Source organism: Danio rerio, chromosome 23 (genome assembly GCF_052040795.2).
Source record: "Danio rerio strain M-AB ecotype USA chromosome 23, GRCz13ab, whole genome shotgun sequence".
NCBI lineage: Eukaryota > Metazoa > Chordata > Actinopteri > Cypriniformes > Danionidae > Danio > Danio rerio.
In genome coordinates, this window is record NC_141043.1 from 4,855,268 (window position 1) to 4,882,236 (window position 26,969).

General features: G+C 37.7%; 1 protein-coding gene across 8 annotated transcripts in view; it reads left to right on the forward strand.

Moving 5' to 3' along the window:
- Nucleotides 1-26,969, forward strand: part of vgll4a (vestigial-like family member 4a) — a 73,357-nt gene that overhangs the window by 6,911 nt on the left and 39,477 nt on the right. Inside the window, exons 6-7 of one of the 8 annotated variants that reach the window (XR_015523080.1) lie at nt 6,204-7,579; nt 8,200-8,465. The exons of 3 other annotated variants lie outside the window; for them this stretch is intronic. Coding sequence is in view for 4 of the 5 variants with exons in the window: in XM_087306487.1 (XP_087162613.1) it covers nt 5,756-5,862 (107 nt within the window). In the remaining variant the exon portion in view is untranslated. Of the gene's footprint in view, nt 1-168; nt 5,639-5,755; nt 9,804-9,916; nt 10,380-26,969 lie in introns of those variants that run through there. 4 more of the 8 variants (XM_087306488.1, XM_087306489.1, XM_087306487.1 and 1 more) reach the window with 4 other exon arrangements.

The following is a 26,969-nucleotide window of genomic DNA, read 5'->3' on the forward strand; positions in this document are numbered from 1 at the left end:
TCCACACTGAGACGGAGCTGCACCGTTTTAGAATGAAAACGGCCTCTCCAGCGTTTTCGAAACGCTCCGTTTTCGGCGCTCGAGAACTCCGGCGTAGTGTGGACGGATGGCGTAACCGTAGCAAAACTTATGCGTTTTCAAACTAAAACGCACTAGTGTAAACGGGGCCTTAAATAACTCAAGACAAACATTAACTGGACCCACTTTACATTAGATGGCCTTAACAAATATGTACTTACACTGTAATGAATCATTTGTTAAAATGTACTTATTGTGTAAATACATTACCTTAGCCCACCATTAAACCAAACCTGTCCCGAACACCTCCAGAGCACCAGAAGTGTTCTGCAATACTTTGATTTTGAATTATGAACACAGATAGTATGTTGTATTTATTTTTTTAATTCAAGTTAAGGCCATCTAATATTAAGTGGGACCAGTTAACTGGTTCATATAAACCCACAACAGAGGTGTAGATAAGACCAGAACCTCCAAAGCCTGACCCTGAATGCTGCATTTATATCAATAATATTCACCATTTTTATCTGTTTAACTTTACTGAACAAGTTAAGATCCAACTTTTCAGTTTTCAAAGCAAAAAAGTTGGATTCTCTCACTTTACAACCTAATGCATGGATCTAAAATACTGATACCAGTGTCTGAACAAGTGCTGGAAATCCGAGAAGAGTATGGCTGCGCTATCACTTGCCTTATTGAGTGCATGTGTCTGAGCGTGCACGTGCAAGTCTGCAGCCAGACACTTTTGGGGAATCCTTCAAAATGCTGAATTTTAGTTCTAGTGTTTTCAAGCTTTCAGAAGTGGTTAGATTTTGTATTAACAGGGTTTCCGTGGGGTCTTAAAATATATTACATTTCAAAAACTACATTTTAGGCCCTAAAAAGTTTTAAATCCATTGAAATATTTTGTTTTAGGTTATAAATCATTTTAAAAGGGTCTTAATTTTTTGGTTTGTCCATGTACGGTTACCCAATCGGTCCAACCCCAAAAAAAGCTTAACAAAAGTCAAATTTATTAACTCTTTTTAGCATTATGGTTTGATTCTATTCTTTACATCCTCACAATGACATTTGTTTGAAAGTTCTCTATATATTTATAGCTTACCCTGTGAGAACACTCACCTGGACAGACTGTTGTTCATAAATTTAGTTTGTTATAATTTTTTAAAACTTTTTTTTTTAAGAAAAACAAAAGTGTATGTGAGTTTGCTTGTTTTGACACATTGAAAATATGTGACTTTGAAATATCTAAATTAGAATTTTAAAGGGGCAAGTAAAAATCTTTTCCATTGGCCTAAGTCAATTGTTTTCCCAGCCTTTGTTTCTTTATCACTGTAAAGGCTGATTTATACTTCTGCGTCAAACGCCGGCGTATGCTACGGCGCTGACGCATAGCCCGTGGCTGTCAGCGTCGCTGACTTGCACCTCTCAAAAAATGTAACTACACGTCGCAGCGACGCGTAGCGCAAGCTCTGTGATTGGTTGGCTTGGTAGCGCTGACGAGTCTGGGCGGGACCGAGAGCCGCGTGAATGGTGCGAGCCTGATGGAGCGATTGTTTACAAGTGTGGAGTCCCGTGATGGGACTCCAGATGGAAAGTTTTGTTTTGTGTTTACCTCATAGTTAAAGTTGTTGCACGTCTGGCGGTTCCTGCCTCAAAATGAGCGAGTTTGAGCCACTTGTACATCCCGGAAGTGTTCAGGAAAACCAAAACAGCAGCGAAGAAACTCGACACAGAGGAACATTTACACCTCACTGCCAACTAGCGTTTCGGAAGTGTTAATGCAGACCAGGCACGTGCACACATAGGGCTCAACCTGTGCAGTGCACATGCCCTTTTTAGTCTTGGATAGAAAGTGCCCTTCCAAACTGATCAAAAGTGCCCCCGCGACGCGGCACACCTTCGGTCCCGCTCTTCAGTAGGCGCGCGATAACACCGCTCTTCAGTACGCGCGCATCCACTCTGCAGATCTGCAGCAGCATCCCCCCCCCCCACCCCCCCCGTTCTTCAAAAAAATTATCGGTCTCTGCACGGGCCTGATGCAACTGTTGCATGCGCCGTGGGTTACGCCGGTCACTTGACGCAGAAGTATAATGTGTAAAATAACTAAAGTACACTGCATTAATGTTTGTGAGGATTTATTTGTCGGAAATAGCCCAATATTGACAGTATAGCGCTATGTATGTGGTGGAGTTAATGCTGTAATTACTTCAGCACCTTGATTCCCTGCCTCTTGGTTCTGGTTTGGGCTATATTTCTGTTTTAGACATGAATGATAGCTGGCCAAGGGGATGCTGAACTATTTTAGCCTTGAAGAATCAATAAAGTCTTTTCTTTACCTTGTAGTTTTTACAAATTGAGTACAAATTTTAGCTTTCAGTGAGTGTTTCTTTGTTATTTTGATTCATGTTTCATTTGCTGAGAAGGATTTGGTGAGGTCAAAACCCCAAAATCATTAGAAAAAACAAAACTGGTGAACTTAAAAAAAATTTCAGTTGTTTTTGGCACCTTTACACTATTTCCATGTCAGTTGAGCACAATTCCTCCCAGTTACACAAAAATTATAATACTTACATGACAGGGCTGTGCGATTTGGGAATTTTTTTTTTTGACAGATATTGCAATTTTGATTTGCAATTTAATTTTGTAGTCAAGCTTCAGCTCAATAATCTGTAGCTTCTTACCGCTACAATGCAGTGAGTGTCAGTTAAAAAAGAAAGGAAAAAATATATTTGCCTAAACATTTATTCAAATTGTTTTTAAAACATTCAGAAATGAAACACTTTTTTTTCTCTCGAGCAAACAATAAACATAAATATAATGACCTTACCTTTCTGTAAACAAGTTGAACTTAAATTAGGGAGATGTAGCTTATTATAAAAACAAAAAAATAATAATTATAAAAATACAGAACACTCAGCAAACTAACGGCTGAAACATCTCTGAAATTGTACTTTGCTGTTGCTTGCTACTACATTGAGTGTGACTGGTAATACTTTCAGTTGACTTTTTAGCAAGACACTCCTCATGTAGCCAACTGTGGTGCTTTTTTTAGTTGCTGGTTGTTGTATAACCTCCTGCTGTGGGAACAATTCTTACAAATGACTTGTTTTTGTTTAATGTCTGTGACTTTGAAACCAAAATATTCCCATATTAAAGATGTTCTGTTTTTCTTTGATATGAATTCATCTATTAATCATGGTTTCCGCTAAATTCATTCTTCCATAGCGGGGCACCACGACAAAATTCATCCCGCCACGGCTACATTACAGCTTCTCATTCAAAACATTTTATTTTTTTAATAGCTGGTAATAATCGCAGCAAAACCTATTAAAAGGTGAGTGAATTATAACAGCGCGAACTTCTCTGTAACCGTAGTGCTGTGCATTATTTGTTTACCCCGTTAAGGTTACGTGCTGACAGACTGAGGCCAGCAAACACGACGTATAGCTGTTTCACTTTACTTCAGGATGCATTAATAGCTCTGTAGGTCTATTAGAGACATTCATAATTATTCCTAGCAAATCTAATAAATGCTGGAGACATACTCGTTACATAAACGCACTAAATCGCACTATTTGAGAGCGCACAAGAAGATCTGCGCGCTCTTGAAGCGGCTTATATTTAAGGGGGGGTGCAAGAAGTTTTGTGCGCAAGCAGAGGAAATCGGCACGCAAGCGAAAAGATCAGCATGCTGTAGGCTATTACATAAATGCGATCTCGACTTCTAATACTGCGCTCACGACATTTGTCATTGAAATAAAGCCACAAGTAGTTGGTATATCTGTAAAAAAAAAAAAGCCTGCCGCCACAGCTGGAAACAATCTAGAGGAAACACTGTTAATGCTTCTAAACTGTTTGACGCCATCATCCTACTTATCTGCGCTTTCCTGTTTGTTTTTTTTTTTATTCCACATAGTTGGTTGCGCAATTCTGATTGGGCAGAACAAAAGTGTGCTCTCTCAATTGGCTAGTAAGACTATTACACACAGACAACAGTCACGCATTTGCTCTGGGCAGGGGAAATTAAATAATACATTTATATTTCATACTGAGCCTCTTCCGGTTAAATAATCGCATCGTTTCAAATCATGATTTGATTTCGATTAATCGCACAGCCCTATTACACGATGAAAGCAGAATTGCTTACTTGTCATACAAACCAAAGAGCGCCATGTGTGAAAAAAATTAAAAAATAAAATCAAAAATCTGAAATCTGACTCATTTCAGGTTTCAATATGTCTACCTTAATTTAAAGAGATACGTCATCCAAAATAAAAATAATATTTTTATTTGCCCTCTTGTTTTTTCAACCCTGTATGATTTTTTTTTTCTGTTGAACACAGATGATGAATTCTTAGAGCCATTCTTCAAAATATCCTTTTTGTATGCATGATCAATAGAGGTGGCGCGGTGGCACAGTGGGTAGCACTGTCGCCTCACAGCAAGAAGGTTGCTGGTTCGATCCTTGGCTGGATCAGCATTTCTCTATGGAGTTTGCATGTTCTTCCTGTGTTCATTTGGGTGCTCCGGTTTTCCCCACAAGTCCAAAGACATGCGCTTTAGGTGAATTGGGTAAGCGAAATTGTCAGTAGTGGATATGTGTACACGGGAGTCTTTGGGTGTTCCCCAGTTATGGGTTGCAGCTGGAAGGGCATCCGCTGCGTAGAACATGTGCTGGATAAGTTGGTGGTACATTCCGCTGTGGTGACCCCTAATTAATAAAGGGACTAAGCCAAAAGGAAAACGAATGAATAAATGTTCAACAGAAGAAAGAATCTTTGTATGTTTGAAAAAACACCAACTTGAGGGAGAGTGAACGAAGAGTAAATTGTCATTTTGGAGTGAACTATCCTTTGTTTTGGTGTATAAGTTCAGAATTCATTTCTGCTTTGTAGCTGTTTTATTTTTTGGCTATAGATTATCAAAATAAGCAACTGCTGGGACAGTGTACTCTATTTTTCTAACATGCTTCATGAGATGTGCAAGCAGCTGGTTTGACTTCTGGAAAGGCATTGCAAAGTGTTATATATATATTATACTGCATTACATTACAAAAAGTAGTCAACTTGTGTGATTACTGGGCTAACTAATAGAGTTGCTATGAAGTTGGCATCTGTATTTTGATTATCCTTCCATGTAATCCACCTCTTTTCATGGAAACACTTCTTTATTTTTCTGTTGGAGGAAATTGAAAACTAACTTCTATTATAGCCGTCATGTGCCTTTAGAGTTTTACCCTGCTATTAGTTCATTTCTGTGCAGCTATAATGCAAAAAAAGGCCTATACATGACTAAAGAATGATATCAACACTGATTTATTTTGTGTATTCCAGTATGAGTGAGTACATTTACTGAATGCCTCCAACATAAGTATCCACTGTCTCTTTGCTCCTTCTTATTGTATTTAGAGACTTATGTGTTGTTTTGCTGTTTTGAATATTATTTGCTGACATTTTCTTGACTTTTTTTCAGCAACCAGAGTTGTTTTTTAAGTTTTAAGTAACACACTAATTGAACTTTTGTTGTATCCGTTTGTGACACAATACAACTGTCTTTTCATAATATAAAATAAGACAATCGTTACGCAGGGCGTGATGAATAAAAATGTATTTACTCATTTCAAGCATTCATTATTCATTCATTCATTTTCTTGTCGGCTTAGTCCCTTTACTAATCCGGGATCACCACAGCGGAATGAACCGTCAACCTATCCAGCAAGTTTTTTTTTATGCAGCGGATGCCCTTCCAGCCGCAACCCATCTCTGGGAAACATCCACACACACATACTCATACACTACGGACTCTTTAGCCTACCCAATTCACCCAATTCGCATGTCTTAGGACTGAGGGGGAAACCGGAGCACTCGGAGGAAACCCACACGAACGCTGGGAGAACATGCAAACTTCACAGAAACGCCAACTGAGCCGAGGCTCGAACCAGCGACCTTCTTGCTGTGGGGCGACAGCACTACCTACTACGCCTACTACTGCTTCGCCCAAGCATTCATTACTTGTTTGTTTTTTTCAAGTGTATTGTTTTACTTGCAATATATATAAGCAATATCACAGTTTTGACGAATGCTGTGAAAAAACAAACCTTTGCCAAGTACCACAATACGTAGTTACATCCACAAATCCCAGTTAAAACTGTACTGTGCTAATAGGAAGCCCTATGTTAACAGTGTCCAAAACCGCAGCGTCAACTTCTCTGGACTCTGAGGCATCTATTTACCATCACACAGTGGTCAGTATTTCAGTCATTTTTTGGGAGAAATAGACACTGTGTACTTCAGACCAAAAAAGAAAAGGATCATCCAGACTGTTACCAGTCCAAAAAACCCAAAAGCCAGGGCCTATTATGGTGTAGAGTTGTGTCAGGGCCCTTAGGAAAGGTAACTTGCACTTCTGTAATGGCTCCGTTAATGCTGAAAAGCACATAGAGATGTTGGAGCACAATATGCTGCCAGGGACATCCATATACATACTTCAACAAGACAATGCAAAACAGTATTCTGCACACATTACAAAGTGCTTGCTGCAGAGGAAGAGGATACAGGAACTTAACTGTCCTGCCTGCAGTCCCGTCCTGTCTCCAACAGAGAATGTGTGGCGCATTAAAAACGCAAAATGCAACAATGAAGACCCTGTACTGTTGCCTACATCAAGACTTGTTTGCAGGAGGGATGGGACAAAATTACTTCTGTAATCGCTGTTTTCAGTCCATAAAAGTGTTGTGAAAAGGAATGGCAGCATTACAAAGTGCTGAATGCTTTTCGGTTACAGCTTTTTAAAATTGTGCTGCAAGAACCAAAATTGGAATACGTGTTTATTAAAAAAACAACAGTAAAAGTTATGAGGAACCAGCCTGATCTCACGAGAAAACGTAAGTATTTTCCGTTTTGCCAGTTTAGTGGCTAATTCGTACAAATTCGTACGAGTTCAGTCGTATGAAATTGTACGATTTTAAAAAGGAGGCGTGGCACCTAATCCCACCCCTAAACCCAACCGTCATTGGGGGATGAGCAAGTCGTACTAAATTGTACGAATTAGATCGTAAAAATTCATACGAATTAGCCACTAAATCAAAAAGTTACGAATTGCCGTGAGATTGTGTTTGAGGAACACATTAAATATTGTTTGTTTGATTGTCTAGAATGAAAGACAAGTCAAAGTAAATTTAGGAATCACTACCTTCTTTCTTTATTTGCGTTTTTCATAGTCACTTTTCTTCTGATTTGGAGTTGTATTTCTTATACATTATATTTTTTCAAACTGTTAATGTCAGTAAAAGAAACTTTCATCATCAGAAGTCGACAGAGCAGAAATCGAGGTCCCATAATGTAATTAACTGTTAATGAATGAAAAACACTGGTGAATCACAAAATATGTAAATTGTTGATTAACAGATGTGTAGGCACAGTCAACTTAATACATTGAGTGACACTATAATAACTGCATACTTTGAATAATCTTTTAAGCATTAGAAGATCATTGTTTGTTAAGCAGTAACTATATGTTAATATACATTAAGCTATTTATAACTGCAGCTACAAATGCTGTATTCCTGACTTACAGTTAAAGTCAGAATTATTAGCCCCCCTTTGATTTTTTTTCTTTTTTTAAATATTTCCCAAATGATGTTTAACAGAGCGAGGACATTTTCACAGTATGTCTGATAATATTTTTCTCCTCTCGAGAAAGTCTTATTTGTTTTATTTCGGCTGGAAAAAATTTCGGCTGTTTTAAATTTTTTAAACACCATTTTAAGGTCAATATTATTAGCCCCTTTAAGCTGTATTTATTTCCGATAGTCTACAGAACAAACCAATCAGTTGATAGTTTATATATTGACCACATGCACAGAGCTATATCTTTTTTTTACATTTTAAAGAACAAACCACTGTTATACAATAACTTGCCTAATTACCCTGTCTAGTTAACCTAACCTAGTTAAGCCTTTAAATGTCACTTTAAGCTGTATAAAGTTTAAGCTGTATTCAAGAATTGTCTTGAAAAATATCTAGTCAAATATTATTTACTGTCATCATGGCAAAGATAAAATAAATCAGTTATTAGAGATGAGTTATTAAAACTATTATGTTTACAAATGTGTTGAAAAAATCTGCTCGCCATTAAACAGAAATTGGGAAAAAAATAAACGGGGGGCTAATAATTTAGAGGGGCTGATAATTCTGACTTCAACTGTATAATCACAAATATGAAGTGCTTAATGATTGTGTTTTCATACATTAATTATTCATTTTTAATTACTAAATTAAGTGCTGCATTATTTACAAGCCAGTTATTCAAGAGTAGTTGGTGCTTTTTAGGAAATCACTATTTTTTTTTTTTTTTTTTTATTAATGTCAGGGTAACAATAACATCATAGAAATGCAAGAGTGTACATGAGTTTTACAGAGGAGCAAATAATCAAGTAAGCACATAAAAGAGAAACAAATAATATTACCTCATGTGTTAAGAAAATTAAAAAAGGAAAATAAGTTAACCGTTCTAATGGCTTTAAGATTTTTAGAGGAAGCAATAGTTGTAATGTACTGTTGAATTTCCTTTTCAAAAACAATAAAACAAGGTATACGCTGAGAGAATTTACAGCGGTGTATATGGAATTTAGCAAGGATTAAAAGGAGATTAATAATGAAATATTCCTTACTTTTATCATCAGGAGCATTAAAAAAAAACCAGCAGGATATCCTTAAAAGATAACAAGAATCCTGGTAATATTTTACGATGAATATCTAAAGAAAGTTCAATCTAAAAGCATTGTGTATGAGGGCAACTCCAAAAAATATGGTCAGCAGTTTCATTGGGTATATTACAGAACGAGCAGCATGTATCTATATCTGATTTAAATCTTTTCAAAAATGTCTTGGCTGGGTAAAATCTGTGTAACAGTTTAAATGAAATTTCTCTAATTTTGTTAGTTATTATATATTTTACAGATAATGACCAAACTTTTTTCCAATGAATTTGGTCATATATTTCCATCTAGAAAAACTTCACATATGGAGTTGTTACAATTTCCTTTAGGAAATCACTACTCAAACGAACATTTATATTTCTTATTCGTCACAGCCGCTGTAACGTTCTAGTTTAGCCTCTAGAGGGCATTTTGTTGTATGCCGTTTTCGGTTGACAACTTCAGTTCCCATAATTCTTTGCTGCGCTGATGTATATATTATTTTCTGGTCTATGTAATGTGTGTTCTAATATAATAAGCCCTTTGTGTTTGTTTTTTCATTGCGTCTGTTTATTGGCATCGTGAGTTCCGTTGGTTCTTTTGTGACATTAATGCTTCATTAACATGTTTAATTTATCATATCCTACAGTTTTTAGACCTAATCTAAAGTGAGGAGGATTAATACGCTTTGTAAATCCCTTATAAATGACGAAGCCTCAGTCTTACTATGACCATTTATGTAAAGCTGCTTTAACACAATCTACATTGTAAAAGCGCTATACAAATAAAGCTGAATTGAATTGAAAATTGAATTGTTGAAATAGAAATTATGAATCAATGTTTCAATTATACTGTAACTTGAGTATGATTTTTCAGTACTCTTTCCACCACTGTACTTATCCTTTAGTTGTCATTTATAAGGGTTTTAGAAAGCATAACTAGCACTCACTTTAGAATTTGAGTTAATAAAGCATTTGTTAAAAAAGGAACTAGGTGTATGCAAATTTGAATGGGTTAATCATTACTCATTCTAAATTATTTAAAATAACTGTTTTGTAAAAATGCTAATAAAATATTCACCATCAGCAAAGTATGAAAATACAACCATTAATGTGTAGCAAAAGTGATATCTCGTTATTGTACAGGGCGAATTTTGTATGTTTGTTTGCACAATTGGGCGAGGCAGTGGCGCAGTAGGTAGTGCTGTCGCCTCACAGCAAGAAGATCGTTGGGTCGCTGGTTCGAGCCTCGGCTCAGTTGGCGTTTCTGTGTGGAGTTCGCATGTTCTCCCTGCCTTCGCGTGGGTTTCCTCCGGGTGCTCCGGCTATGAAAGTAAATCTTGCTGGATAAGTTGGCGGTTCATTCCGCTGTGGCGACCCCAGATTAATAAAGGGACTAAGCCGACCAGAAAACGAATTATTGAATGTTTGCACAATTCACCCTGTAAAATCCGCCAATCCGGAAAGCAAAATAATCTTGTTTTTTTCATTTACATAAAATAATTTTTCTTAGCCAACTGGCAGATTATTAAGCTTGCTTTAAGGAAAAACTCACTTCATTTTGGCAGATTATTTCTTAAAACAAGACAATGTTTTGCTAGACAATTCTTTATTTAGGAATTTTTAGATATTTAGACTAGAAACAAGACTAAAATCTAAGTAAGAAAAGCATTTGTTGCAGTGTGGTTCCTTGTTTAGCATTCAGTTGGATATTCGGTGGACAGACTTGGAGCAATAAACAAAACGCACCTTGTATTACACTTACACAACTCATGCGTCTGCTGTCTGGATGAGCCAGCAGAGGTCAGTACAGATAAAGTTTTGAATCAGAATCAACCACGTCAACCAAAAATCAACATCAAGCTTTAAGATGTAATAAAAGCTCAGTCACGGTTGCTATTAAACATTGAAACCAGTAGAATATCACTCTCTGAATCTTTCCGTCAACTAATTTAAATGAGTTTTTATTTACAAAACCCCAAAGGACAAAATGACCTCAGCCTCTCCAGCATCAAAACTGATCCCAACAAGCCTTCCTATGAAGTGTGCTCTCCAAGGAATAGCCTGCAGATTTGCTCGTTTTCTCACTTCTTTACCAGATTATTGACAAGCTTACATGGGACAGGCTTTGGCACATATCTGTGAAGGACATGGGGAGGCAAACTTCAAATCAAAACAACACTATGGGGTCAAGATTGAAATAATGCGCTGCTTTTTTTTACTCCCTTTAAGCATCGGGTCTTGTTTCCAAGTATGTAAAAATTCTGAAAGAAGCATATATGTTTGTAAGAACCCTTCAATGTAAAATTTGCATAGGATACATTTGGAATTCTAACTCAAAACTGCTTTCGACAGATTAATTAATTACAGAGGTCAAAGGAAAAAATAGCATAAAAAAAAAATCATGACTCAGATTACCTAAGTTAATACTGCTCTCCACAATGGTGATGTCTAGCAAAATGAGTATTTTTAGTGAATCTCTCTATGACAGAAAGAGTCAAACAGTTTAGTAATAAGTGAAGCTGCTGATGCTGTTTGTTGAGATTGATTTTGAGAAATTTGAGGAGATTCAATCTTCACCCTGTCCAAGAGATTAAAAAATTGGGGTTACATTGATTGTGTTTTTGTGTGGATGAACAGTCAAACTGTGTAGTAATAGCTGCGATTTAGACAATGATGTTTGTGTGTACAGCAGGGCCTAACGTTGTGACAATTCAGTTTTAGTTTTGTGTTTTCCTCAGTGATTCTGCTTTTTAAAAGCTTGGTTCATTATTATCTATTCACTCAGCACTTTAACTCTGCTCATGTGTTACTTTAACTCTCTTTGCAGGAGTGGGAGAAGTTGATTTTACTCTGAGGATTTTGCTGTTCATCAAATTATGTATCAAAAAAGTCTAAAATATCAGTTAAAGGGGTCCCACTTTATATTAAGTGTCCTTAACTACTATGTACTTACATTCAAAAAATAAATACAATGTACTTACTGTGTTTATGATGTATTTGTGAACACTTGTGGTGCTTTTGAGTTGGGATAGAGGTTGGGTTATGAACAGGTTTGGTGGCATGGGTAGGTTTAAGGGTGGGTTAAGGTGTAAGGGATGGTCAACAGTGTATTAATAAATGTAATTACAAAAGTTAATTACAGATGTAATTACATAAATGTATTTAATCAAGCATAAGTACACAGTAAATACATGTATTTACACAATAAGTACATTGTAACAAACTATTAAATCCTATGTAAGTAGACATTAGTTAAGGCCACTTAATATAAAGTGGGACTGTTAAGGGTTGAGTTATTCTTTAGACGGGGTATTATGAAAGCCGAAAATGCATTAAACAAGACCAATAACCTTGATTTATTAACTTATTAACACATTCTTCCCTAATTTTAAATGGTTTATGTACTTACAAGGTATTTTCCCACTGGCAACTATGTTTTTGACAAAGTATAGAAAAAGCTTTATATTTCATCACCTTGGAATTATAAGGTTCTGTCTGCGTCCTGAATGATTTTGAGATATTCAATTCAATTCAGCTTTATTTGTATAGCGCTCTTACAATGTAGATTGTGTCAAAGCAGCTTCACATAAATGGTCATACGGGATCAGGGTAGTTCAGTTTGTAGTGTTTAAGTTCAGTTCAGTTTAGCTCAGTTCAGTGTGGTTTGAAATCATTACTGAGAGTCCAAACACTGAAGAGCAAATTCATCGATGCGTAGCTTTTAGGGGTGTCACAATTTTGATTTTTAATCGAAATCGATCAAAATTCATGCTCATTTTCGATTATCGAATCAAAAAATAGAATCGTCTATGCTGCCACGCCCCCATGTCACGTCAGCTTGGCTTGCCAAGCGGGAAAGAAACCGGCTTGTTGAAGTGCTTGTTAAACTGCAGAAGCAGGAGACCCGTCGACAATACTTAAACCCTCACCTCTTTCAATGAAGTCGCCGGTGTTTAAGCATTTTGGATTTCCAGTGAGTTATGTTGACAACGTTTGTGTTGTCGACAAAAAAAAAAAACACAGTTTTGCAAGCTCTGCTATGTACGTATTAGGGTTCGTCCGATAGACAACACCGGCATCATGATCCTCCGCCCGCCCCTGTTGCAAATCTGCTCGCGAAAAGTACACACTCAGGCCCTGTTTACAGTGTCTTTGTTTTTAAATGGCATTTTAGAATGACAACGATTTGACATCCACAGTGGCGTGTAGCATTTCTGAGCAGCCCTCCTTCCTCTCTACCTCTGAAAATGCACATCACGTGACCACACAGACACAGACGCACACACAGCCATGCGTTCGAGACAGCAGGTCCAGGCAGTCAGAGGACTGCTTCAATCTTTCACTCACTTGTACTTAATCATTTTAGCGAACACCTCAGATACTGTTGGCTGGTTCCTGTTGGTTGTGCGTCTTTTTTACCGACGCCATTATAACAACACGGATCACTGCCTATTCACGAGTCCCGCAGAAAAAGTGATTGACAGGTGGTAGTTATGTGTGTATCTTGCCTTTTTTCATTTACTGTGTGATTTGTTTATGGGTAAAACAAAGACCATGCAGGTCAGGTAGTTTAAACGGTAGGCTACAAATAATTAATTGGTCATTAATTAATCAATTATTCATAATCGAAAATCGAATCGAATCATGCCTTTAGAATCGAAAATGTAATCGAGGATTTGGAGGATCGTGACACCCTTAGTAGCTTTACAGATCCTAAACCATGCAAGCCAGTGGCGACAGCAGAGGGAAAAAAACATTACCAATAGGAGAGTGAAGAAAAAAAACCTTGAGAGAACCAGACTCAGTTCAGCACGACCATTTTAATTTGTCCGCTGGCCAAACGTCTTGTGCAGAGCTGCAGTCTCAGCAGTGGAGGCTGGAAGCTTTGAGCTTCAAAGTTTTTGCATTCCATATAGCAGACAGTATGTGTGTAACATTTATTTTTACTTAAAATGGAAACAACTTATTAAAAAACATCTCATAATGTAAATAAGTTGTCATTTAATAAGAATATGTCAATAACTAAATTCTGGCAAAAATGTCAGATAGAACCTTATAATTCTAAGATGACCATTTATTGGAAGATTTGTTTTGTTTGGATGAATCTAGAGACCTTAATAATTATGTTGAAATATATTTGTGAAGAAAAAATAATTTTTAGTAATATGAAAATTGCCCTTTTTTTGGGATCCAAAATGGAAATTGCCTTATTATTTTACATCTTGAAATTAGGGGTAGTAAGTTGAAAGCCTCACATGACAGGAATTCAATCAGAACCTTTTTTTTCTTTCTTGAAATCTTTTATTTGGTTGTTTGCTTGTGTCATTGAGAAATTAAACATGTATAGCACGTAGAAAATTAGGAAAATGGCAGCTATGAACTTTGGCAACTATAGTTGCCGGTGGACTTAAATGGGTCAAAACAAGACAATATTTGTATTTGATTTAAGAATTTTTAGGGCGAAGCAGTGCTGTCGCATAACAGCAAGAAGGTCAATGGTTCGATCCTCCACTCAGTTGGCGTTTCTGTGTGGAGTTTGCATGTTCTCCCTGTGTTCGTGTGGGTTTCCTCCAGGTGCTCCGGTTTTCCCCACAGTCCAAAGACATGTGGTACAGGTGAATTGGGTAGGCTAAATTGTCCATAGTGTATGACTGTGTGTGTGTGTGAATGTGTGTGTGGATGTTTCCCAGAGATGGGTTGTGGCTGCAAGGGCATCCGCTGCATAAAAATGTGCTGGATAAGTTGGCGGTTCATTCCACTGTGGTGACCACGGCTTAATAAAGGGACCAAGCCGACAAGAAAATGAATGAATGAAAGAATTTTTTAGATATTTCAACTAAAAACAAGAGAAAATAATCTCAGAAAAGCTATTTGCTGCAGTGTGCTGCTCATGATCTTCATCAGCTGTAGTTTGAATGTTTTTTCAATGTTCTGCTTTACTATCTCATCCTTTCGAGGCTGAGACAGACACCAAATTTGCATAATTGCTCGTGGATTATTTCAGCATTATCCAGCGGTTTTGCACAGCCCCCTTCTGAAGAGGATGTGGCTGCATCCTAAGGGGAAAGTGCATCTAAAATAGATCCTATAAGTAAGTGCGGTACACGCACAAACGTGGGATTGTGGCCTGGAGGAAAACTTGAGTCATGCTGGCAAGATCAGACTCCTCCAGCTGACAGCGTACCGTGCCCTATTGCCAAAGACATCATTTCACCAGCTAGGGCTGGACACACTTTCCAAAAGGGAAAAGGAAAGGTTCACAAACCTTGGTGTGTACAGGGATGCATTGTGAGATGCTTGCAGAAGACTGACCTGATGAGGAACTGGAGCTTCATTCATTGTGTCAGCCGCACTGCTGGCAATGGCATAACCTCTACGAGACAACCCGGTCAGTCCTGATCACAGTCTAACCATGCACACAAACAGAGCCTGTCAGCCCGTCTCAGCATCAGGGTTGGTTTCACCATGTGTCTCTGCCTATCGGTTATTCTCCGGTCCCATCTTGTGCCATATCTTCCAGCACTGGGCGCTAGCTCGGGACTGCAATGTTGTAGTCATTGATTCAGATACATCAGTTGGAAAGTTTTAGATTATATGATGCACTATGTCAATTAAACCGCATCAGTCATGGTATACTTTTTATTGTAAATGTTCTTAAAGTATTTGGCTCAGTCAATGTTGTGGTCAGAACCAACATAGAGGATCTTAGGGACAAGACTGTCAATGCCCTTGAGTGACCCAGCCTGGTCAGCCACCACAGGAGAGACCTGAAAACTAGTGTTTACTGATAGTCACCATCATCCTGAAAGCAGGATTGATCATTCTGATATATATATATATATATATATATATATATATATATATATATATATATATATATATATATATATATATATATATATATATATACATATATATATATATATATATATATATATATACACATACAGTTGAAGTCAGAAATATTAGCTCGTCTGAATTATTAGCCCCCCTGTTTATTTTTTCCCTCAATTTCTTTTTAACGGAGAGAAGAATTCTTCAACTCATTTCTAAACATTATAGATTTAATAACTCATTTCTAATAACTGATTTATTTTATCTTTGTCATGATGGCAGTAAATAATATTTGACTAGATATTTTTCAAGACATTTCTATACAGCTTAAAGTGACATTTAAAGGCTTAACTAGGTTAATTAGGTTAACTCGGCAGGTTAGGGTAATTAGGTTAATAAGTTATTGTATAATGATGGTTTATTATGTAGACTATAGAAGAAAAATGTAGCTTAAGGGTCTAATAATTGTTAGGGTGTTTAAAAAAAATTCCAAATGGCTTTGATTCTAGTCAAAATAAAACAAATGAGACTTTCTCCAGAAGAAAAAATATTAACAGACAAACTGTGAAAATTTCCTTGCTCTGCTAAACATCATTTGGGAAATATTTAAAATATATATATAAAAAAGGGGGTTAATAATTCTGTGTGTATGCATACATATATATATATATGTCTAAACACACACAGTGCTGAGTGTGTGTGTGTGTGTATATATATATATATATATATATATATATATATATATATATATATATATATATATATATATATATATATATATATGAGTCAAAAATAATTAATATTCAGTCAGCACTGAGGCAAAATCTGGAGCAAATCACAGTTCAAAAATAAGTACACACAATGTATATGTTTGGGGAAAACTATATATAACAAAAATAAAATAAGTAAAATCAAGAGAAACTAAACTATCACATATAGAAAATAAAATTGATTATTATAAATTATATAAATTTTATATATAAAAGTGTGTGTGTGTGTGTGTGTGTATGTGTGTTTGTACAGTTGAAGTCAGAAATATAAAACCCCCTTTGATGTTTTTTCAATATTTCCCAAATTATGATTAACAGAGCAAGGATTTATTTTTTTCTTTTGAAGAAAGTCTTTTTTGTTTTATGTTGGTTAGAATAAAATCAGTTTTACATTTTTAAAAAAACCATTTAAAGGACAAAACTATTAGCCCCTTTAAGCTATTTTTTTCCTGATAGTCTACAGAACAAACCATCGATATACAATAACTTACCTAATTACCATAACCTGCCTAGTTACCCTAATTAACCTAGTTAAGCCTTTAAATGTCACTTTAAGTTGTAAATAAGTGTCTTGAAGAATATCTAGTCTAATATTATTTACTGTCATCAAAGCAAAGATATGAGTTATTAAAACTATTATGCTTAGAAATGTGTTGAAAAAATCTCTGTTAAACAGAAAATGGGAAAAAAAATAAACAGGGGTCTAATAATTCAGGGGGTTCAATAATTCTGTTTGATTATATATATATATATATATATATATATATATATATATATATATATATATATATATATATATATATATATATATATATATATATATAAATAATTTAGTTGGAAAAGTTTGTAGATTGTCATTCATTTCAATATTTTGCTTAAATTTAGATGGATTATCTTCTTTTTTTGAAGATGTTTGGTGACTAAGATGTTATTTTAATAAATATATCTGTTAAATATATAACATTTTGTATAATATTTTGTTAAACTGATGATGTGAAACGAGCAAGTGAACAGTTGAAAACTGAGCACAAACTTGTGCCAGCAGTCACGACAATTTCCGGCAATTTATAAATGTAGTGTAATGTCAAGGGTCATCAGTAAGCCCACACGGAATCTGCGCGTGCAGACATCCGCAGATTTTTACCCCATCATTGATCGAGTCTATGTATTTACCTGTGTAAATGTATCTAAATTGATATTTATTCACATTTTTTTAAATTAATTTCTCTAACATTATTGTAAAGTTTGTAAAGTAATATGTCTTTTAGTAGAGATATTATATGAGAGACTTGCTTTGTTTATCAAATAAGTGGATCTAATGGGATTTGCATTGTAAACATTAAATACAAGTTAAAAATGTGTTATTTGTTGATTTCATATATTAAGTTTTTAGTTATGATACTTCTAAAATCAAAAATGCCAAAAATGTCTGCAGATTCTGTCTGGCCCTCGTCATCAGCCACAAAGCAAGGCACCAGTTTTACCAATGGGCTCAGCAAAGCTACCATTCTCCTGGGGCTCCAGAGTAAAAAGTGGCTTAGAATCTGACCAACAGACCGCAGAGCATATTTCTAAAAAATAAATCAAGTAGTTAATACAGCATCGTTAATATCAGAACATTGAATCATTTAACATCAGCGCTGCTGACCATGCTGAAGAAATGTCCGCTCTTTAGCAGACTGGTTAGTGCTGCTCCACCGAGCAGTTCTAATAAGGAAAGTGACCCAATGCCAATCTAAGCAGCAATGTTTCTCCTCTCACATCTTTTTTGCGTCGTCTTCTGGCAGTCACACACTCGGGCATGTGTGCTAAAGATGTTACATAACTCTCCCATTCACTCATCAAAGACTCGCTGTACGGCAGGAACACGCTGCTCTCGTCAGCTTCTTCTGCATTCATTTACCTCAATACAGCCCTAAAAACAAGAAATACACCCGGCTTGCCACTGAAAGCAAGTAGATCCACACAATACACTCTGTATATACTTTAATGCAGACTCCAGCTTTGCTCTGTGTAATTTGGCAAAAGTGTGACTCATCTAATAAACTGCTTTGCACTTATTTAATGTGCAGTAAGGTAATGATATGGCATTAGAATTAACCATGACAAACACTTCTATGTAATTGCTTTTTTCCCTATAATAACTAATATGGCTACATCTCCCGATTCAGGTTTTTAAATACAAGAAAAAAGCTAAAAAACAAACAAACAGTGGGTGCCTAAGACAGCAAGCTGCTATGAAATGCTGAGCTTCAGTTCATTTAAAAGCATTCAGGGTTGAAATAATGACTTGTCTGGACAGTGTATGACCCCTCTAGCTGAATTAACCCAGCAGAGTTTTGAATAAAAGCATCCAAGATGATAAAAGAGAGAGGAAAAAAGACTGCTGCTTTCCCAGTTCACTGCATAAGTGCTGGGTTTGTGAATAGAAATAGCAATAGTATTTGCTTTCTGTTCATTCATTTCCTTTTCGGCTTATTCCCTTTATTAATCTGGGGTCGCCACAGCGGAACCATATATGAACATATCCAGCACGTTTTTGAGCAGCGGATGCCCTTCCATCTGCAACCCATCTCTGGGAAACATCCACACACACATTCACACACACGCTACGAACAATTTAGCCTACCCAATTCACCTGTGCCATGTGTCTTTGGACAGTGGGGGAAACCGGAGCACCCGGAGGACACACACATGAATGCAGGGAGAACATGCAAACTCCACACAGAAACGCCAACTGACCCAGCCGAGGCTCGAACTAGCGACCTTCTTGCTTTGAGGTGACAGCACTACCTACTGCGCCACTGCGTCGCCCTTGACTTTCTGTATGACGTACAGTTTATGAATTGATTATTAGGGCAGAACAGTACTTTATATGGTCACAGCTGTATCACCCTGCAGTCCAAGACCGGTTACTCACTGAAGCTAAGCAGGGCTGAGCCTGGTTAGTACCTGGATGGGAGACCACTAGGGAACACTAGGTTGCTGTTGGAAGTGGTGTTAGTGAGGCCAGCAGGGGGTGCTCAACCTGTGGTCTGTGTGAGTCCTAATGCCCCAGTAAAAGTAAAGGGGACACTACACTGTCAGTGGACGCTGTCTTTCAGATGAGACGCTAAACCGAGGTCCTGACTCTCTGTGGTCATTAAAAATCCCATGGCACTTCTCGTGAAAGAGCAGGGGTGTGACCCCAGAGTCCTGGCCAAAGTCCCTCTATCTGTCTTATGATCATGGCCTCCCAATCATCCCCTCCCACCGAATTGGCTCTATCACTGTCTCTCCACTCCACCAATATCTGGTGTGTGGTGAGCGCACTGGCGCCATTGTCCTGTGGCAGCCGTCGCATCATCCAAGTGGATGCTGCACACTGGTGGTGGTGTGGAGAGACCCCCCTCATGATTGTGAAGCGCTTTGGGTGTATGGCCATACATAGTAAATGCGCTATATAAATACACATTACATTACATTACATTACTTTATAATCAGCACAAAATATGACACACTCAAAAAATGCTTTAAAACGTTGAAACGACAATTTTTTTTACTTAATTGTTTTATGTTCTATCATTTAAATTAGTAAAATGGATTCAATTAATTTAATTAATTTGTGTCAGGACAACATGAAGGAAAGACTTGTGTTAAACCCAGCATTTGTTGCCCTCCGCTTCTGCATTACCTAAGAAACATCAGTGCTTTCCACGCATAGGGCTCTATCATACACCCGATGCAATGAGGCGCAAGGCGTGACGAAATTGTTGTTTGCTAGTTTCAGCTTGGTGCAAGAGTCGTTTTGACGTTTTGCGCCACGCTGTTTAAATAGCAAATGCATTTGCGATCATATGTGGTCTAAAAAAAGAGGCGTGTTGAGGCGCATTGCTGGCGCGTTGCTATTTTGAGGAACTATAATAGACTGTTCAATAGACCCGGTCTATAGTCCAGCGCAAAACGCATTAGTTGTGCGCTTCGCTTACACACTGCTTAATACACACAGGGTGTACAGCAATACACACAAATCTTTACTAATGAAACATAATTAAAGGATTAAAATATTACAAAAATTATTATTTTCTAGCCTACATCAATATAAAAACCACTGCCTTCATGCCTTCTTCATCTCGGGAGGCTTTTTCAGTTCATTCATAACCATTTGCTTTTGTATAATGTTATCATTATTAGCAGAATTATTTATAATATGCGTATTTATATTTGTTTTATTAAAAACAAGCTTAGATTTGTCCACCTGTCAGGTTTCAGACCATATGGGGCACAGCATGTGTATTTGGATACAACTCAGTTTTTTGAACACACTTTGTTATTATTGTTCATTTATTCGTTTGCTGGAAATTAGAACTGAATTTAGAAATAGTTTTGAAACAAATCTTTGTACTTAATAAAAAAATTGATTATTTAATGGCTAATGGATATCTGTGCGTACAACACGTTTCTCTATCCACAAGTGAAAGTGAAAGTAAACAATGAGGAGACTCATCTCTCATTCTCGCACTGTAGATGCTCTGTTTAACTGTTTTCTCTCTTGTGAAGTGTTTAGATTTCCCACTTAAAAAGTCTGCCATGTAAATAGCAAATGCGCCATGGTGCAACGCAACTGACTCTGAAAGGGAATGGGAGATAAGACTCTGGTTTATTCTCAAAACACACCTATAACTCATTAAGAGAATAAGCTCAACCCTGTTAGACCATGAGTCACGGCGCAAAGTGTCTTAAAAATAGCAAAAGTGGATTCTGACACGCACTTAATGCGTTTGCGCCCTGTGCTTTAGACTTTGCGCATGGATCGTCAAAATAGAGCCAATGGACTTACTTGGGCGAGCGGCCCAGGGGCCTCATGTATCAACGCTGCGTACGCACAAAAACTTTGCGTACGCCAGGTTTCACGCTCAGAATCGCTCACGTTTGGATTTACTAACAATGAACTGAACGTGGGAATTTGCGCAGGTTCACGGCAGCTTTCTGGCAGGCGTACGCACATTTTTTGTGCGTGTCTGTTTTATTTCCATTGGCGACTCCTAGAGGCAGTTGTGTTAAATTCTTCTCTACAAAGTGTCTGATCCTTGCAATGGCAGCTGTATGAGACGGGTTCATATAGTAGGTATGTAAGATTTCCATACCATACAGTTGACCAGCTAAACATTAAAGCACAATTTGCAGCGGTCGCCTGTTTTCCCAATGTAATCTGAGCTATCTACTGCACGCACATTGCTATAAAGACACTATGTGAAGATAAATTTGCATGCGTGAATCAGAAACATTTCCATTCAATAAATGTGCAAATAAAATATGATGCACAAACTTATTGATGATTCCTACTGGTCTTTCTCGTGATAAATAGTGGGCAAAATCTGATATGTAGCGGGGAAAAACAGAAGAATGAATTCATCAGACGCTGGATTCGAGCCGAGTTTATGCTCGAACGTGTCAGTACATGATCACATGCTTCTTATGAGGTGCGCCACTGAGACTGCGAAGGGTTCTGCAACATTTTACAGATATAAACCACACTATTTCTTTTTTAAATGCACTCAGTGCGATGTTCAGACCCAACTGTGTTAACCGTATCAGCTAAACTCTCCGACTCTATTTTTTTTCTTTTGTTGTTAATTCCGCCGAACAAACTTGCAAATAACACCGCTTTTCTCCGGTCTACCTCCGAAAGCAGCACCTCCAATTCACATTCTGTTCAAAGTTTCTCTTTTTGCTTGCTTTTGCCATTGCTTTTTCGTTGGGTTTTGACATTAGCATAGTCATTAGCATATTCATACGGGGGAGGAGGCAGGGAGGGGTTTTGTGCTCGTGCATGTTGCGCTCAGTTTCACGTTCATTCAGATGTACAAAAGAATATGCGTGAGATTCGGCGTACGCAGTGTTTCATACATCTGAATTTTTTTCTGCGTACGCACATTTACAGCTTTGTGCGTACGCAATGTTTTAGTAAGATTTCCACGCAAGTCTTCGTACATGAGGCCCCAGGTCCGCCAGCACATACAGTTCTGTATCATAGTTATGTGCTCATTTCATTGCCAATGATATCATAATGTCTTGTAGCAACTTTTAATAAAAAAAACAACAACGTCCTGTTCTTGTCACATGAACAGCCTGCCATATGTTCAGTTTATCTCTGTCAACACTAAGGGATTTGCATGCAGACTGACAGGGATCATCTCAGTATTAGTAACACACATCCAAACTTTACTAGACAGTAAGACAGTTAAAGCTGTAGATTAGGTTTTGGATGCAGGCACATACACACAATGGGCTCAACCTGTGCAGTCCACATACCCTTTTTAGTCTAGGATAGAAAGTGCCCTTCCAAAATAATCTGAAGTGGCCTTGCTCTAACCCCCCCCACATTTACCCCTATCTGAGCTAACGCTAATATTACACCTGAAACTTATGATGCTGGCTTTAAAATATGGGATTTAAAAGGTTTAAGTAAGGTGAGTGATTAATTTATTAACAAAACTATACTCTTTCCAAGAATTAAGACAAAAGTTTGATTTACGTAAAACACATTTAAAAAAAAAAATATCTTTAAATCAGAAATGTTATTAATAAAACACAACATCATTCTCTTCTTTTGCCAGACCTATCCCCTTTAGAATATATTACTTGAAACCGTTTTTATGGTGGCGGTCAAATTTCAATTTTTTCAGTTCTTCATTAAAGTCAATAATGTCCAAAGCACCAACCAGAGTGTGCACTTTACATTGTCATCATGTAGAATCCTTACAAAATATTTTACAGAATAAAAAAACAAGATTCTGCAGTATTTTAATACAAAATAGTAAGCCATTTTCATAACCCTATCAAATATAAATTATTATATTAATAAATTAATACTATTTTGTATTCAAAATACACATTTAAAATACATGTATCATAAATACTGCCCATCCCTGATTACGACAACTGAAAACATGCTAGTTATACACACTTTTTTTTGTTTGGAATTGTGGTATTATTAAGTACTATAAGGTTTACTAACTGGCGATTGACAAGATCTAGTGGGTTGTCGACTGTCATCTTTAAGGTAGATAGAAAATAATGCAAATGCAAATGTCTTCTACAGTTACAGTACCAACAGAAGGAGATTAGAAAATAAAAGAGAGAGCTTGATTTTCACATGCTCCAGGTATGTGAAGGACCTGTGAAGTAGTTCACAGTTCATCTGAAGTGCTGCGGAGCTGAGCAAGAGCCACGGGCCGTGTAGCATTCTGAGGGCAATCGGACCAGGCAGAGTTTCATAGCATATGAACATACACTAACTCTTATCACACTTGACATTTTCTGTTTTGGGGTCCAGGCCTGCACACAGCACACGCAGCAGACCACTGGGCTGTAATGGGCAGTGATAGACTCTGACGAGTTTGTGTGTGTGTGTGTATGTGTGTGTGTGAGAGAGAGATACAACCAGTGATCTCGTTTCTGTGCTTATATTTCTCTCATAAACTATAAAATGCTAAATACTGAAAGCTGAAATCACTTCATGATGCATACATACTTCAAAATGCATACTTACCCAGATACCATTGATTAATTAGCATACTAATTATTTATACATGCAATAGGTTTACTTACATTTGAATAGTTCAGTCATGATAATCTCCAGAATACATTGCAGCATCCTAATGGAAAATCAGTGTTAATGTATTTGATCTTGGACTGGATATTCCTATTGCTGTAGTTATTGGTACCATTGAAGAGTAAGGGTGCTTTCACACCTAGACTTTTGATTTGGAACCTGTCTGGTTTGCCCAGTTAGCGCAGTTCGTTTGGCATATGTGAATCCAGCATTCTCGCTCGGATACGCGCCAAAACAATCGGTCCGAGATCACCTGAATGAGGTCGCGCGGATCGATTGCAGTGAGAAAGGGGTATGATCCGAGCCCGGTTATATCACAGTGTTTTATGGATATGTAATAGGCATACGGCTATATAAAGAGAGAGTTATGAGTGGGGCCGGAGGACATTTCAGACATCCCAAGTCTCCCGGAAGTTCCTGGAGTCTCCCGCAAATGCACAGTAGTGATGGGTCGTTCATGAACGATTCGTTCATTTTGAACGAATCTTCAATATGACTCGGGAACTATGAGTCCTCTCAGGGAGTGATTCGTTCATCCGCGCGTGCGCACATTTGTGCAGGTGGTATCGTTCATTTCAAGTCTTCATCAAATTGGCAGAAGCCAATCATATGCGTTTAGAGCCCGAAAAAGAATTGATCCGCTCACCTCTCGAGTGCTCTATCGGGTCTGAGTCACTCGTTCATCACGGGCCAATCATATGCGTTTAGAGTCGGAAAAAGTTTTGATCCGTTCATCTCTCGAGTCCTCTATCAGGTCCGAGTCACTCGTTCATCACGGGCCAATCATATGCGTTTAGAGCCGGAAAAAGGATTGATCCGTTCATCCCTCGACTCCTCTATCGGGTCTGACTCATTCGTTCCTCACGGGCCAATCATACGCGTTTAGAGCCGGAAAAAGAATTGATCCGTTCATCTTTTGACTTCTCTATCGGGTCTGAGTCACTCGTTCATCACGGGCCAATCATATGCGTTTAGAGCCGGAAAAAGAATTGATCCGTTCATCTCTCGACTCCTCTATCGGGTCTGAGTTACTCGTTTCTCACGGGCCAATCATACGCGTTTAGAGCTGGGAAAAGAATTGAACCATTCATCTCTCGAGTCCTCGGGTTTGAGTCATTCTGTCACAAGATGAACGAATGATCATGGCTTCTATCGGCTTAGACTGTGCATTGGTTATGATTATATGTGACTGTCTGTGTAACGTGAATGAACCCCTGACATTTGAAGACAAAAAGAGGTGAAGAGATAAAAATGCCTTCATAGACAAAAGAGTAGGTAAACACTCAATTATTTTAATATTTCTATTTATAACTTATTTGTCGTGTGATCAACCTTTTGGGCTAGTTTTAGATGTGTTTTGAAGCAATTCGTAACATTTTAATAATATTTTGGCAAATTGAACCAAATGAACGAAATGACTCGAAAAAAGATTCATTCATGTTGATGAATGGAACTCAAAGATTCGAGTCAGTAAAATGATCCGAACTTCCCATCACTAATGCACAGAGACTCCCGGATGCCCGCAAACGAGTGATTATCTACTGGTAATCGCGCGTCTCCCTCTCGGTCTTCAAATACGTTGCGCGCCCTTCCCACCGCATCCCTCCTCGCTCTTCAGACATGTTGTGCGAACCCTGTCACCAAACTACCACTCCCCCTGACAGCTGAGCGGGACCAAAATAAGCAAAATAAACCATGAAACTCTGACCAATGTAAGGAGAGTTAACACGCACGAGACTTGTTTTAGCTATTTTGGTCCGTTTAGAAATTTTGCCGTGTGAAAGCGAACCGCACCAAGAGCAAAGAGCGACAATGTTACAATTTGAATCCCTGTTTCGGAACAAATGAATCGATTCACAGGTGTGAAAGCACCCTAAGACTTGCCACAGCCAATACATACACATGTATATGGTTCAGTGAGATATGATATGCAAATGCTGCATGAACATGGCAAGACCACCAGCCATGGAATCCTCCAGATCCAACAGACTAATGTTTTCCATATGAAGTTCTCAGATTCTTAACTGAACGGCCCAACGCAGTAGCAGATGTGTCCATGGCCTAAAGGGCTATGTGTGATGGACTGGATCTGGTGAGGGGTGTCAATAAATTATCTTCTTTAATTGGAGTTGGGTGCATAAGTAAACCATAGGTGTGTGTTTGTGTGCTAGAAATCTGGTCATTGGTGATGGGAAGGGCCTGTCGTATTCGTGAAATCAACAGTGATATTTTTATTAAACTGAATTAAGCTGTTTAAAATTTTATCTACTTAATTAGATTAACTAGTCCAATTTAACTAGAACCTCACCACCATTCTACTATTACATCTTGCCTGAAACTGAAATATTGTTATGACTTTTTATCCTTTTTCCTCAATGGAAGGCAGCTTTTTGTCACAATGGACACTGCATAAAAAGCTATAAAAATAAAGACTACATAGCTTAAAGGGCACCTAAAATCTACTTTGCAAACTATTTAAATAGACGTGTTTGTAGGTATGGTGTGTAGACCGTCAAATTGAGGTGATATAAACACACCCAGTCCTTTTTTTTTTCAATTTAACAACATAAAAACGGTAGACCAATTGGAGAGGTTATAAGATTGACCGCAACTTGACGTAGGAGTGCATTGCCCATGCCCACCAATATTGATTGACAGGCGCACATTACCATATCCTCAGTTTGTTTTTTCACGCTTGCCAATTTCAGCTTGTGAGTCAAAGCGATGCCACCAAAGAAACACCCTTGCTCTAATTTTAGATGTAAGGCTCATTGGGCTCAACACAAGATCATCATTCAACACATGATTGCTCTCATCGACGCCATTGTTTGTAACTTTAGGTGGGTTTGCAAACGTGTACTTTTCATTGCGTCTACCTTAAACTCCATCCGTTTGCATTTCTCGCGGTCACAGAAGCTCCCTGTGATCTTAACTAGGTGCAGCTGGAAAGTGCGAGCGCGTTGCCTCACGTGCGCGTCTCTCCTTTGGAAATAAAATAACGAATTTGCCTGCAGATCGCACACAAGAAGCACAGCTTGGCGACCTAC